This window comes from Notechis scutatus, chromosome Z, assembly GCF_049901735.1.
Source record: "Notechis scutatus isolate UNSWTSFEM ecotype Mainland chromosome Z, rNotScu1.2, whole genome shotgun sequence".
NCBI lineage: Eukaryota > Metazoa > Chordata > Lepidosauria > Squamata > Elapidae > Notechis > Notechis scutatus.
The window spans coordinates 103,089,755-103,106,466 of NC_142025.1; the positions used below are offsets into that span (position 1 = coordinate 103,089,755).

The 16,712-nt window shown below is 36.9% G+C and overlaps 1 protein-coding gene across 3 annotated transcripts in view; it reads left to right on the forward strand.

Moving 5' to 3' along the window:
• The first annotated feature begins 1,192 nt into the window (after nt 1-1,192).
• LOC113413415 (AP-2 complex subunit alpha-1) overlaps nt 1,193-16,712 on the forward strand; it is a 40,393-nt gene continuing 24,873 nt past the window's right edge. For all 3 annotated transcript variants that reach the window (XM_087945990.1, XM_087945991.1, XM_087945992.1), the window contains exons 1-2: nt 1,193-1,353; nt 9,648-9,716. In XM_087945990.1, coding sequence (XP_087802116.1) covers nt 1,287-1,353; nt 9,648-9,716 — 136 coding nt within the window. In that variant the 5' untranslated portion in view covers nt 1,193-1,286. The remainder of the gene's footprint in view (nt 1,354-9,647; nt 9,717-16,712) is intronic.

Consider the following 16,712-nt stretch of genomic DNA (forward strand, 5'->3'; position numbering starts at 1 on the left):
CATAAAATGAGGAGATAACTCTAGATATGCCAATTTGAACTCCCAAAGAAAAGGCAGGATATGAATGCAATAAACATATTCGTTGGCTAGTTTCTATATAACTCCAAACCATAATCTCTTCCTTTACCTTAGTAAATGAAAATCCACCTATACCTTAGTATAATATACATGCCATGCCATTATATGTCAAACAAAGCTTTAAAATTTCATCTTAACTGTTTCAGTCGGTTTTTGAAACTGTATTCAGGTAACTTAAAAGGATCTATGTAGCAAATAAGCTAAGCCACAGGTTCACATGCACCACCATAAAAACAATACTCCCACTGCACAGCTTGAGTTTCCTTAGTTCCTACACATACTCCCATGGAAAGGCAGGACAAATGATTTATTAAAAGCATTACTGGGAAAACATTTCTCCAGCAGGAATTTTTTTTTTTTTAATGAATGAGAAAGGAAAGGAAGTAGAAATGTAAATGCTGGAGGATATTTAACATTGTGGCCACCCTAACAAAAACGGAATATACGTGTGGTTTTAGTTCTAATGAAATAAGTTACACTGATTCTTTCCTAAAGTAAATTCTGTCCTTAAAGGAGAAAGAAAAAAAATCCCCTGAGGAACTGGAAGACATGAAATCGCCCTTTACACCCGGCCGCCCTTGTTCGTCGTGCCTTCTCTTCCCGAAGCCAATTGGCTGAAATTTGATGACGATCCCCGCCGTTCTTTTCCTTTCTTTTGCCGCCCTTCCACCGCCAGCCTTTTCGGCCAAAAAACCACGGACTTTAACTTGGAGGACGTGGACTTCTCGCCCAATAACCAAGAACACTTCCCCGCCCAGCAGCGAGCCGAGATTCCGCTTGCTGATTTCGCAAGAGGAAATGGGCGGGGCAGCCTTTGACTGACATGTCTTAAAATCGATCAAGATATTCAAACCGAAGAGGCACAGTGGGGGGCCGGTTTAGGTGGGCTTCTTGGGAAACCATGTCCAATGGAAAATGCAGAATTGCAGAGGGGACTTATTTGACATTAAGATTCACCGGATCCAATAGGGAGAGGAGCAGGCGGGATTTAAACCTACTGACCAATCCCTTAGAAGGCTGGCTTATTTCTGTCAATAGAAAGCACCGCGGGTTTGAAAAGCGGCACCTCTACCCAATAGGGAGTGAAAACGTTTCGTGACGGATGGAATGAGGAGCCAATCGGAAATGTTAGGGTCGGTTCGGTGCAGCTGGGCCAGGTTCGGGCGCGGAACGGAGCATCGCCGTGGTCCCGATCCTCTATCGTCACCATGCCGGCCGTTTCCAAGGGAGACGGGATGCGGGGCCTGGCCGTATTTATCTCCGATATCCGAAACTGTAAGTGATTGCGGCTGTGGGAAGGACAGGAGGGCAGAGGAGGATCCTTCAGAACCGAATGAATCTTGTATACGCGCTTGGGGGCGGATTGGACCTTGGGGAGAATTCGGGCGGGTGGAAACGGCTCGTGATTGTGCTCGGCGGCGCCGGCGGAGGAAGAGTTGAGTGTGGTGATGGGTTTAGTGGGGGGCCTCAGTCGACTGAAGGCAAAAGACTTGAACCTCGGGGAGAAACGCTTGCTGCCCGATCGCCTGCCCAGTGGGGCTTCGGAAAAGAGAAAGCAGGTAGGCTGGAAGGAGGCGACCTAATGTCAAGGTAAGGGCGAGGCTGCCAGCCACCAGGCATGCCCGCGGTTTGGATAGGCAGAGGCCTGTCAGTCATTGGAGGAGGATACAAGTTGGGTAAATATGGCACAGGCAGCGGGGGATGCTGGCTAATTGAAGGCATCCCCCGTGTGAAGGTGGAGATCATTCAACCTGGGATTTGTGTCTCTTCTGGCTATTTTGCTTAATCCGGACATTTGTATTATTTAACTCAAGAGGTGGTGGGGAGAGAAGCGGAAAAGTTGTTTAGAGAGGTGGAAATTAGGGATCATGGCCATTATAGGGAAATCGGAGTGGTGGAGAATAAGAAAGGGGTTCTGAGATTTGCTTAGGGATAAGGTTCCATCCCTCCTACTTCCTGCTGCCCCCATATATAAATATATTCAAAGATATTGCCTGGAGGTAGACAGCTGTCATATTTGCTAAATGAAATAGACTAGGGCTTGCTTTTGTAAATTTGGGGGGAAGATGGTATGTATTTGGGAGTCTGTGTGTGATGGCTTTAAAAAGGGCTCTTGGATCTTTGCAAAAGGACTTAAATGTAGGCTTACTATATTTGGTACAAAACTCCTTGAAATTACTTCTCTGTACAGTATTTTTCACTATCTAGATTTTTGCAGTCTAAATGTAAGCTTTACTGCAGGGACATTGCTGCAAATAAGAGGTTACTGTTTAGAATCTCCATAAGAGTAACAAAGATTGAGGAATTCAGATTGTCCCATGGAAAACAAATTAAACCAGTGAAGGTTTCTAGTCACTATAAATTGTCAGCTTTTCTATGACATTCATGTCCCATTACTATCAGTTTGAAACTAGAGAGGTTTTAGTTGTCATGGAGTATGGTTAAAGCATATATTTGTAGCTTCCTTCAGTAATGCTGAAAAAAAAATCCAATTACTGGCTTTAATAGCATGTATTCAGGTCCTAATTTTTCAGATATGCTTCTTTAGTCATGAAAAAGCTCTAATGATCAGGAGACTAACAATGTTACAGTATATTTTAAAACATAGAGATTTTAAGTCAGATCTAGATTTTTTTTGTTTAGACTTTGGTATGGTTGTTTCATTGTGACTGAATAATATTACATTTGTTTGGTTCAATCTTTTTTCCCCCTAGTTCCTTCTCAGAAATCCTAAACTTTGCCCCCACCTTTCCTTTTTTCAGCCAATGAAAAAGCATGTTGCAATGTTACTTTACATGCAGTAAGGCTAGAGCAGTTGCTAGAGCAGTTTTTTGGGAACCAGCAACAAAACTCACACAATCTTTTTTTAGGTTCTGACTGGCTGATTTTCCTCTAAACCATCCCTGCAGCTCAATGAAAAAGTCTAGATGTTAGCATGATAACTCCACTATTCTGGAAAACATATTAAAAGCTGATTTTATCAGGTAGTTGTAATTATGTTGCAACAACTTCTGTATGCTGAAATTTCAGGGAAAAGTCATTCTGTAGCCATGTGAATTGGCCTAGCACCAGAAGACCATATAAGCCAATTTGCTTGGAAGCAGAAGCTTTCCATGTGTGGGATTCTTGGCCTTAATGCCACTAGCCTTAACATCTCTGAAAATATTACCAGATGAGACTGTAACACCATGGATTTATTTGAAAGTTTCAGCTAAAACAGGATTATTAAATCTAATGGTCTGCAGATTTCAGGTGATAACCGCCATTATTCCCTGCCAGGAATTATGGAAGTTGTTGTGCAAAAGATTTTGAGGTTGTTCACTCCTAAGATTAAAAAGGATAAGATCTTTTATCTGAAGAAAAAAAATATTACAGAGCAATGGTGCTTCATAATATGAATTAGTACAGTTTCTTCTGTTTTATGAATGTAGAAAATTCAATATGCCTGTTTTTAAATTGCTTCATGTAAGCATACTTTCTTGCACATCATTTATATCTGGTTAGAGATGTCAGAAAAAAATTGGGAAGGGATTGTGACACATTTCCAGAAAGGTATTGCCTAAAACAGTCAAATTGGAAAGGAAGGTTCTATGGCTTTAACAACTGTGGGGTATTTTGTTAGATGCAGCTTGTCATGCATAGACAACAAAAGCTGCAGCTGCCAACATTTCTTTGTAAAAGCAGCAATTAAAAATGAAGAAGCCATGTCCTTGTCCAATGCCCATCCTAAGTCTTAGAAAATACTCTGTTTATAATAATGTAGATTAGTGAATGAACAGGACCTGATGTTTTTTGCTATAGTATAATCAATAGAAGTCAGGCATATATTTCCCAAGGCCTCAGGATACATATTTTAAGATGTTATGGGAGATCTTTGAATCACTAAATGAGCAGAAATGGGTGCTGGAATTTGTGGGAGTGGAGAGAAATTTCAACAGAGAACACATCAGATTGATTTAAACTTTGCTTAGCAATAGAAAATGAAGCAATAAGAACCCAGGGAAACCTTCCGGTTTGGGTTTCTTCAGCGACAGACCAAAATCTGTGATTGTGCGCGGTTTCAATCTGTGCTCGCCGCTGGAGCGCCCCGATCCTTTGGATTTGGGGCTGAAGCTACCCCGTAGAGGTGGTGAAGAGGGGGGAGATTGCTAGCCGAGTGGAGGGGAGCTGCATTTCTCCTCCTTGGCTGGTCTAAACTCCCTTTCCCGAAGGCGGTTGCAGCGGTGGTCAGAAATGGCCACCTCAAAGAAGAACCCGACTGGATAAGATTGTGCAGGAGGAAGACAAAGAGGAAAGCAGGATAGATCGGGCTAAACAACAGAGAACATCTAAGCAAGGTACCCTGAATCTAAAAGTACCTAGAGGGATACTTCTGAAAGAAGACTTTTAAGCGGCGAAGAAGAGAGAAAAGGAGGTTAAAAACCCTTTTTTTTACCTTTAGATTGACAATTACAAATGGTATGGAAAGAAATCTATATTAATCTACTTTGACACTAATAGGCAACTTTAAGTGAAATTTAAGTGTCAAAAGGAGAATAAAGATTTTTTTTCTTTGATCATTTTAAAGCCCTAAAAAGGAGAAAAGTGGAGGCAAAAGGGTGGAACTTGGAATAATGAAAAAACAGAGTGCCACCTGGAAAAATAAAGAGGATTAATAGCGAAACTTTGAAAAGACTCCCGAGGATACATTGTAACTGAAACCTTATTAAAAGATACAGTAAGCCATGGAAAGGAAAAGGAAAGGAAAGAAACAAGAAGGAACAGTCTGGGATCATTTGGTGACATTAAAAAAAGATTTTGGCATTGGTTTTTTCTTTCTTTTTCTGTTTTTACTTAAAGTCAATCGGGTGGTTGTTCAAAAGTTTAAAATAGCATCACTCCTGGAGGAATTGAAGATGAGTCTTAAAAAACAGAAAGAAGATGCAGAAAGGGGAGGAAGATCCTTTGGCTTCGTATTTGAACTTCTTGAAATGGAGATCCTGAACTATGAAAAGGAAAAGGAAAAGCTTCAAGAGCAAGAAGAAGGGCGGGACAAAGAAGAAGACATTTTCAATGATCAAATAATGCAAAGTGTGGTAATAAGGGGGAAAGGGGGGAAAGAAGTTAAAAGTTTGAGATCAAAGGGAACAGCCAAAAAGAAAAATAGTCTGAAAAGGAAGTATAACAGCAAGGAGAAGCAGAAAAGAAAACCACAGAAGGGAAAATTAGAGAGAGAAGGGTATAAAAAAAGGGATGAGAAAAAGGGGGGGAAGATAGAAAGGGAAAGAACTCATGAGGGACAAAAACAGGAAATAAAGAAAAAGGGGAAACTTACTAGGATTAAAGGTATTTGCTCAGCTAGAAAACAGAGAGACAATGGCTAAATTAAGTTAAAAGTGAGGATTCTGCAAAGGTACAAAAGATAGTGTTGTTACAGTAGAATACTGTAATGAGTTAGAAATGAAATAAGTAAATAATCTATGAGATAAAACTGTATTGTTATGTAATGGTATGTTTATAATTAATACAATAATAAAGAAGAGAGGGAAACGTAATTGTTTCTAAAGATTGATAAAATATTGAAAAGAAATGTGAAAGATTTATAAGGGAATTTATACCAATTACTAGAGTGAATTTGAATAATTAATTTGCTTATTAATAGTAAATAACTTATAAGATTAAACTGTATAACTATCCAATGTTATGCTTATTAACAGTTAAATAATAAGGAAGAAGGGAGGGAAACATTTCAACTGATAAATATTGAAAAGAAACGTGAAAGATTTACAAGGCTCATACCATTATTAGAATGAATTTGAATAACTATTTTGTTCACTAATGTTTATATATATATATTGTTTTTGCTATGTTTTTAGAATTTTTCTTTTTACATTTTTAAGGGGAAGTACCAAGCAGAGTCTGAATGACGCGATTTACATGTTATAAAATAGATATTAGAAATTTGAATGTTATAATTTTAGAATGCACAAATTTAATGTTTAATGAAATTTCATATGATAATAACAATAAGACTTAAAGGTGTTGCACTCCGATTGGCAATCATAGAGTGGAATTTTGCTTTTTAAGAATGTTGGAAGAGAACATAATGAAATTGTAAACAAGACAGACGAAAGTATAAGTATAATGAATAAAAAGATATAGAAATTTAGGTAAAAGAAATACAATTAAATAAGAAAATGAGATAATCATAAAAGAAAATTAAGAGAAGTAAAGGGAGAAATAGTTCGAAGTTTGAAAAAGAGTAATAAGATATGAAGTTGAATATATATAAGATGAATATGCATGTGAAATTGTGTCTGTATGGAAATGTGATAACCCGGAACCATGCTGTACTCAAATAAGATGTTTTATTTGTTTTGTTAAAACTTAATAAAACTTTATTTTAAAAAAAAGAACCCAGGGAAACATAGAGGAATATGTGGGAAGAGCTATGTTCAAAATGTTAGACGAAAGGCTTAATTTTATTAAACACATTTTTTTGGGTGGAGAGAGATGTAAGAGGCCTAACAATTGCATAAGATCTGATGGCCACATTACTAAGGAATGTCACATTTCAAACTGGGCTTAGAACTTTCTGATGTGCAAGAAAGCATAGCTATGATGAAATACAGGCCCTTGAAAGCTTTTGTGAACTTCCCATTGGACAAGCAGGATGTGATAAATACAGTAAACACATTTTTACAGATCTGGTGGCCACTAATTCCTGTGGTATGGAGTTTTTTAGATATGCATTCATATATTCTTTGGTAATCTTTTAAAATGGAATCTGTTTCTAGATTTCATTGAATTATAATTCAGATAAACCTGAGCATAAACCAATGGACAAGGAATTGGGAATTGTAATCCAACATGTTCTGGAAAAGGAATTTCCCCACTGAATATAGTTGTATCTACCCAAAGAGATGAACAAAGAGCTCTTACATTGCTTGTTCTTAAGGAACAGCTATTCTTGAGCAAAGGAAAAGTTGGCAGGCCTTAGATTATCTCAACAGGGTGCTATTGGGACAAAAGAAGAAACCCCTATGAGTGTGATTTTTGTTTGAACATCCCAGGAAGGGGAAGGAAGGAAGGAAGGAAGGAAGGAAGGAAGGAAGGAAGGAAGGAAGGAAGGAAGGAAGGAAGGAAGGAAGGAAGGATTTGAGGAAACACAGCTTTCTCTTTTTAGAGGCTGATTTCCCTGCCCCAAGACAGGGGATAAGAAGTAGTAGTGTTTGGATCATATGCTTTTGGCAGGTGGAAGAAGGAAGCATGTGTTTTGGGTTCTAATGCCTTTTTCATCTTCCTTTTATCTTTGGAATCTGCATGCCAGGAAATAAACAAAGAAATATGATAGCCTTGAGAGGATCACTTCCATGGTATTATGTAAATAATAGCACCCACCTTGTGATAACTCTCCAATCGCACTGTCAGTTAACCTGAAACCCAATATGAGGGCTTGATGAACTAAAATGGGAATAAACTGCAGGGTAATACATGCATGTATCTCATTATTCTTGACCTTTGCGTGAATGGCTAATTCATTGTGAAATTATGATTTAAAGAAAGTTTATTTCTAGCTTGAATTGGCATCTTAGCATATAATTCTGTGATTGGAAACCCAAGGAGTAACCTTTTGGGGTGTTTTTTTTTCCTTGAGAGAAGAATAAATGGGTTAAATGTACTAGTACATTGTTTCACGCTTAGAGGTGGATGGATCTACTTTAATTATTTGTTTTTTAAATTATTATTTATCTCTTCTGAAGGAATTTGAGACATCTCAAATAATATTCCCTCTCATTTGCATCTTTCACTTATTTTAGCACGATGTTTCCCACTATTACATCATGCTGTACCTGTTGGTTGCATGGAGTTAAATAAGGGAACCTAACAGAAGAAATGGAAGGGAAGACATGGCAATCCTAATTCAGCAGAAAAGATATTGCTAGACTATTTAAAGCAAAGGGCTCAAAGCCCTTCACTTCCATTGCAGAATTTTGCAATTTAATTTTCTTCTATATTCATTTAAATAAAATCCAAAGGATGTTATGCTCTATTATTGATCAATGAAATTGTTACCACTCTGTACTGGCACCTGGGTTTATTAACATTGTACTTTTTAACTTAAAACAAGATTACAGATGTGGCCTACAGGCAATGTCTCTGAATCAAGTAGCTAACTTTCTCTTCCTGTAAGTCATCTTTCTTCCTACTTAATAGTTTAAATCCTGGATAAGGAATCATTTTTTTCCTCATGTCCCATAGCCTATATGCCTCATGAACAAAGCAGTCCCATCCTAGGAGCATTTATGTATACAAATCTATTTATTTCAGCCTTCATCCTGCTGAACTAACTTAATTGTGGAACAGCTTCTGCCTGTTAGGGCAAATGTTTCATTAACCTCCTGGGAGCATGTACTCTCCAGGTTTGCTAGATGTAGATCTGTTTTCTCTGACTTATGTAGCAATGTTGCAATGGTTTTTGCAATCATCTGAAAATGGGTGCATTATCCATTGCTCTGTTGGACTGACATGTGAGGCTTATCACTCCAGAAAATACTAAGGGACTCTAAGATGTAGAAGATCCAAAAATTGGTTTTAATTGAAAAACAGCCCCTAGGGTATGTACACACTAAGACTTTTCTCTGAATTTTATTTATTATCCTTTTGTGCCTCTGTAACATAATTTTGCTCCTGCAACTTACCACAGCCTAAAAATTATTATGAAAATGAATAAAATGATGAAAAATGTACAACATAAAAACAAAACAGTATGGACAGCAGATAAAGACTGCTTAAGAAGTTTCGCAGTATAACATTTGAGATATGAATATAGTCATGAATCCTGTGTATGAAAAAGAATTAAAACATCTTTGCCTTGGGCCAGAAGGATAATAGGTACCAGGCCTGACTTACTTGGGAGCCATCCATAGCCTGGGACAACTACTGGGATTCACTGGTATCACTGGTCATCTACTAATTGAAATTCAGCATGGCACTGGAGCAAGGCTTTTGAGCATGATCTTACTAGATGAGTTGGAATATATGGAAAGAGATTCCTTCACGCACTGTCACAAATATCTGTAAATGTTTGTGTGAATATACACGAGCACCTTGAATTGGTTCCAGAAGCAAATTATACCATTCCTTTCACCTTTTCACTAGCTATTGCTGAACAGTGGCTTGAGAATAATGTATTTTGATTGAAGAAAAACAGTATGGTAATGCAGTCTGCCTCCTGCTCTGATAAAAAACCTGAGTCCCCTGTTTGACCCTGTACCTCCTGAGTTTTAGTATACAGCGACCATCTCTGAGATAGTACTACCAGATATGTGGGAAGTGCATCTGGCTATGAATTCTGGAATTAATAGACCAACTCATTTAGAAAATAGGCTGGAGAAGATTTTGCTTTTTCATGCTGTTTCATTCAAGTAGCATACGTGGCAATTTGACATTATCTGTTGACATTTATCTGACCCCTTTCTTCATATTTATTTAGTTGTCTCATGCAATCAGTACTATGCAGACACCCGGATTATTGTGTATGGAGGTTGGGTATTATCCATTTTTTATTCCTTGCTTCTCATTTCTAGGTAAGAGTAAAGAGGCTGAAATTAAACGAATTAACAAGGAGTTGGCCAATATCCGATCCAAATTTAAGGGTGAGTATTGCACTGTATTTTTTCTCCTTCTCCCCTTCTTCCTTTTGATATTTTGCAGTATAATCTAGCTTTTTCTCACCACAAATCCCTGCAGCAGTTCTGACTCAGTCCAGTTTACTCACTGTCTCCTGTTTTTGTTCTTTCTCTCCCTTGACAACCAGGCTCCTCTCTAGCACTTTTCAGGCTGGTTTAAGCATTATCGTCTATCTTCTATTATACATGTCAGTGATACTTCATAGAAAGCAACTGTGTGTAGCAGGTCTTGGGCAGCAGATGAAGAATGGCCCAGGATGCAAGGTTGAAATGCTGAAAAGCTAACCTGTTCCAGCTGGAACAATGAAGTAAAATAGAAAATACCTGATTTTAGGTGGTATTCACTGTAATAAACCATTACAATGTCAAATAGTGACACACATTTTAGAACATCTTTCACATGCTACAATTATTTGCGTCATACATCTGACAAAAGTAGTTGGTGGATATAATGATGACATCATTATATATGTGCCATCATCTGTTTTTCCTGTGGATGCCTGTAATTCTAAGACCTCAAATTGAACTAGGAGTTTCCTGTCTCTTCTCTGTCCAGGAGTTGGTTTTGTCAGTACCCTACATAGCACTATAAAGTAAATTCCTATCTAATGAAGAGTCAAGAGTTATTTTTCCCAGAAGCCATTTCCATTTAGCTCATTAGATGCAACTCTGTCCTTCCTTGATCTCAATATTAATTTCCATAGATCAGAGACCTTTGCAGCATAATTCATATTGTTCTGGAGAGGAATTCCTCCTCCATCTCCTTTTTCATCATTCCATATAAAATAAGGCATATGCTTCAGCTTTGATTAGCCGGATTTAAAAAGTGTCATTTTTTTGTTATCTCTTAGGTCAGGACAATAAATTAGGGAACTGGCTTCTTGGAATATGTACTTCAGCTGCTCATGCCAAAAGTCTAGCTAAAGATGGGAATAAGAGCTCTGAAGGACAAAGGAGCAGCAAATTCAATTACTTTAGGCAAAACCTTCTTATCCAAAGTAGACATCTCTGCTCTTGAAAACTAGCCCAACACAGAGAATGAATTGATTTTACATGCATACATACATACGCATGCTAATTCAGTCCTCAGATTTCCAAATAACACAATGTCGTTATCCTTCCGTGTTTGAATCTACTTGAGAGGTTTGGATCCAAACATCTGTATCCATAGATGCTCACCAAAAAAAAAAAAAAAAAAACCCCAAAGAGCTTTAATTCCTGATTTATGTAATCCTTCTCTGAAAATCTTATTCTTTTCCCAAACTGATATATTACTGTTATTCTCTTAAAAAAGAAAATATTTAATGACATATATGAAATGGTTATACCTAATTCTAGCAACATTATCTAGAATGTATAAGGCATTCCAAATGTATGTTGGAAATATGAACAATATGAAGGAACATTCTGATTGATTGGTAAGCATATAAAAAGCTAAAAATACTGGATTCAAATACACATATTAATACTTATGTCAGTAGTGATGAAATGCTTCGAAAGACTGGTTCCCCAACACCTTAGGACATGCCTCCCACCAGACTTTGACAAACATCAGTTTGCTTACAGTTCAAAGAGGTCAACAGACGAAGCCATAGCTACTGCCTTACATTCTGTAGTGAGCCATCTGGAGAAACCCAGAAACTATGTCAGGATGCTTTTCATTGACTACAGTTCAGCCTTCAATACTATCCTGCCGAGCATCCTTATCGAAAAGCTGACTGACTTGGATTTTCCCTCTTCCACCTGTGACTGGATCAAACAGTGAGGGCTGGGTCTGTCACATCCACCTCCTTGAAGCTTAGCACTGGCTCTCCACAGGCCGGGGTGCTCGGTCCCTACCTGTACTCACTGTACACACATGATTGTGTACCGTCTGACCCATCCACTGTGATCATTAAGTTTGCAGATGATACTAATGTATTGAGTCTCATTACAGGTGAAGATGTAACAGTGTACAAGGGGAAAGTTAAAAATTTTTCCTCATGGTACCTAGAAAACAACTTGCACTTAAACACCAGCAAGATAAAGATGATGTTACACTTCCGGAAGAAGAGAGACGAACCCGCCCGACTTTATATCGAGGGGAGCGGTGTGGAGAGAGTTTCCTCCTTTAAATTCCTGGGAGTATACCTCAGCGAACATCTTACCTGGAAAATCAACACAACCCAGGTGGCCAAAAAGGCCCAACAGAGACTCCATTTCCTTGGGGTCTTGTGAAAGAATAAAGTGGAACAATGACTGATGACCTCCTTTTACCAGTCCACAATAGAAAGCGTCCTCACATATTGCATTACGGTGTGGTATGCTGGCTTTACAGGCAGTGAGCACAGCACAAAACATTGTGAGCTGTTCCCTAATACCACTAAATGACATCGCGAGGGCTCGCTGCCTTAGAAGAGTGAGGAAAATTCTCAGGGACGATTCACACGCCGGTCAGCACTTCTTCACTCTCCTATCATCGGGTAGGAGATATAGAAGCATAGTCAGCCGCACTAACAGGCTGAAGAACAGTTTCTACCCACGGGCTGTCAGACTTCTGAACCGAAAATAATTTCATGTCAACATAGTATGACAGACCTGCAGGGCCGGCACGTTGTGCAACAAGGTCACATAATGTAATAACATTGGGATTGTGTTAGGGACTTCTGTCCTCACTGTGGGTTGTGTTGGGGGGAGTGCATGAAGGGAGGCTCAGCCAATCTCATTGTACACATGTAGTACTCTGACAATAAAGGTAATAATAATAATACATAGAATTGTAAAGAATGTTAATATCATGGCAGGATAAAAAATTTAAAATAGACAGTATAGAAAAAGCGAGGGAATTCTTTGAACTGTATGTGGTATCAGGAGAAGACCAGAACAGCAAAGAGGAAGTGGAAAGTAGGAGCCAAGAAGAAGATTGGGTGGAGGAAAGAGAAACAGAACAAGAGGAAAGAGAGCAGGAAGAAGTGGAAAGAGAAGGCGTAAGAACAAGACACCAAACGAGAGCAAATAAGCTTCAACAAGAAACAACTACAGAGTAAGATGGCGGAAGAAATCAAATTGATTTCCATTAACATCAACGGTTTAAATTCACAAATTAAGAGGAAAAAAAGAGGAATATGAGAACATATGTCTGCTAGGTGATTTCAATGCAATAGCAAATTTAGGAAAAGACTACAATAATGAAAATCTAGGGAAAAAACGGAAAAGGAAAACATTACCAAAAGTATTTTATCAAATGGCGGAAGAATTAGGATTAAAAGATATATGGAGAGAAAGAAATCCAGACAAAAAACGGTATACTTACTATTCAGCACCACACACATCATGGTCAAGATTGGATATGTTATGGACAAATGGGGAAATGGAACATAATATAAAAGAAAAAGAAATTGAATCTAACACATGGGCGGACCATAATCCCATTAAAATAAGTTGGAAAGGATTGGGGAAAAAACAAGATGGATGCTAAACAAGGAGATCCTAAAAGAAAAAGAATATGTTAAGATGATGGAAAAAGAATTGGAGTTCTTTCTGAAGGAAAACAAAAAACAACAAACATCAATTCCAAACCTATGGGACACGACTAAAGCATATATAAGGGGCCTAGCAATTTCATATAATACACGTAGATATAAGGGGAAAAAAGTAGAACAATCTAAACTACTAGATACTCTTAAGGAGTTAGAAAAACGCTAGAAAAAACACCACATAATAAGACAGCAAATACAGAGAGGATAATGATTAGACATAAATTGAACATGTCAGCACAAGATGAATGGTTATAGGACATGAAAAAGATAAAACAGAATTATTTTGAACACACGAATAAGCTGAGAAAGTGGCTAGCCTATAGGCTTAAGAAAGAAAAAGAAAAAAGAGCAATCCAACAATTGAAGGATGCTGATGGTACGCTACAACATCAAACTGAAAAGAAAAAACATATTGTTAAAAGTTTTTTTGAGGAACTATATAGTAGGGAAGACGTACCAGAGGGAAATATCCAACATTACTTAGAAGGAAAAGGGCTACCTGTGATCCCAGAAGAGGATAAAGAAGAGATAAACAGGGAAATAACATTAAGAGAACTGCAAGAGGCAATCCTGAAACAGAAAAACAATAAGACACTGGGACCGGATGGTCTCCCAGGGGAACTGTATAAAACGCTCCAAGAAAAATTAGAAATGCAATTATTAGAACTCTACAATGAGGTACTGACGACAGCAAAATTAGCAAAAAGTCATGGGGGAAGACATACATAACACTGATCCCAAAAGAAGATTCGGACCATCAATTAATTCAAATTATAGGCCCATATCCCTTTTAAATGTTAATTATAAAATATTTATATTTATGTATGTATAATGGCAGAAAGATTGAAAAAAACCCTTAATTAGATCATTCATAGCCACCAAAACGGATTCTTACCGAATAGACAAATTAAAATAATACCAGAATGGTATTGAATATAATAGAATATTATGAAGCAAACCCAGGAAAACAATTGGCAATAGTCTTCCTTGATGCACAAAAGGCATTTGACAATGTTAATTGGCAGTTCATAATACAACAATTAAAAAGCATGCAATTTGGCAATAAATTTATTAAATTGATTTCAACAATTTATATGACACAGACGGCCAGCGTAATAATGAACGGTGACTGAACGGAAACATTCAAGATCAACAAGAGAGTAAGGCAGGGATGCCCACTGTCACCCCTTCTCTTTATTCTTACCTTAGAAAACTTATTGGAAAATATTAGGAAAAATGTAGAAATCAAAGGGGCTTTAATTAAAAAGGAGCATTATAAGGTACAGGCATTTGCCGATGATATAGTATTTTTTTGTGAAGACCCAGAGGATACGGGAGTAAAATTAATAAAGGAAATAGAGGAATTTGGCAAGGTCGCAGGCCTTAAGATTAATAAAAACAAAACAAAATTATTGACTAAAAACTTAAAAGATAAGCAAAAAAGAAAAAATTAGAAGGAAAATTGGGGATGCAAAGTGTGAAAAAGGTAAAATATTTAGGCATTTGGTTAACAGCAAGATGTTCTTCAATCAAAAAAGATAACTATGACTAATAATACAAATCAAAAAAAGAATTGGAAATGTGGGGGAAATTACAGCTATCACTACTGGGGAAAATTGTGGGAATTAAAATGTCTACCCTACCAAAAATGCTATATCTTTTTCAAACTGTACCAATAAGATTGGATAAAATCTTTTTTAGAGAATTAGATCGAATAATAAGTAAATTTGTTTGAGATGGAAAAAAAGCTAGGATAAAAATGAAATTGTTACAGGACAAAAGAGAAAGGGGTGGCTTTGGACTCCCTGACTTGGAAATGTATTATCAGGCTGCGGCTATGGTATGGATTAAAGATTGGATCAACCTGGAAAATAGAAGAGCATTGTCGATAGAGGGTCACGACTTGCAGAGAGGGTGGCATAGTTTCCTATGGGTTGGGAAATGTAAACAGCATGCATATTTTCAGAGACACATGATTAGAGATTAATTCGGACATGGAACAAGATTTAAAAGGATCATTATACTAAAATATTGAACTGGTTGTCAACTATGGAAGTACAAATCTACCCAAATGCAATGGATCTGGGGAAAAAGAGGAATTACAAAGACCTATTAGATACACAAGAAAGATTAAAAATGAGACAAGAATTACAGCAACAAAATATAAAGATAGATTGGTGGCCATACATGCAAATTCAGGCAAGATATTAGAAGGACAAAGAACAATTTGGTTTCTGCATGGAAAAGCATCAATTAGATAAAATTCTACAAGAAATGGAAAAGAAAATGATTTCAAGAATATATAACTTTCTACCAGATTTTAAAATGGAAGAGGAGGTGGTCAAAGAGATGATGGTGGTATGGGCAAAAAATGTTGGCCAAAATATAGACCTGAAAAATTGGGAGAGAATGTGGGGATCAAATTACAAACTAATTACATCCACAGCATACAAGGAAAATCAATACAAAATGTTCTACAGAAGGCACCTTCCTCCTGCTAGATTGGTAAAAATGTAACTCAGACCCAAATTGTTGGAAATGTGGAAAAGAAAAAGGCACTTATTTTCATACCTGGTGGACATGCCAGGAAGTGAAAAAATATTGGAATACGATTAGACAATGGATAAAAGAAATTACGAATCAGAAAATTGAATTTAATCCGGAAACTTTTTTATTAGGTATAATAACACAAAAATGCAATAAAACAGATAGATATATTATGTTACATATATTAACAGCTGCAAGGATTTCGTACACACACAACTCTGGAAGGAAAAAAGGGTTTCACCGGAAGGCATGGTTATAAAAAAAATAATATATTGTATAGAGATGGACAGGCTAACGATGAAAATAAAAGACAGAGAAGATTCAATTTATTATAGGGCCTGGTATGCCTGGTATGAGTGGTTTAGAAATAAAAAGAAAAGAAAATGGCAATTAGGAAAAGAATGGGGGAATATGTAAATATGTAAATATACCATGGAGAAAATTGAGATGTAAGGATAAAAGATATTGCTTTATAGTAAGAGTAAGATGTAATGATAAAGGAATAAGTAAATACATATACTGAAAAATGTGAGGAGATGCAAAAGATGTCTTGATGTTGATAACAATGTATAAAGTTTTATTTTATGTTTTTAAAATTTGGAAACTTAATAAAATTTATTAAAAAAAGAATTGTAAAGATTAATATTCAGTAGAAGACAAAACTTTGATTTATAGGACCAATTAATGCATATTAAAAAAACTTCCTGAGAGTCTATTATCATATGTAACTCTTGCTACCAGATTATTATATGCATAAATATGGAAAGATTCAACATTTCCCACTGTAAAAGACTGGTTGCTAAAATTCACAAAACTTGCTGAGATAATTAAACTAATTTTTTAATTAGAGAAAGATTGTTACTATATTGACATACATCAGTGACTGGAAATCTCTTAT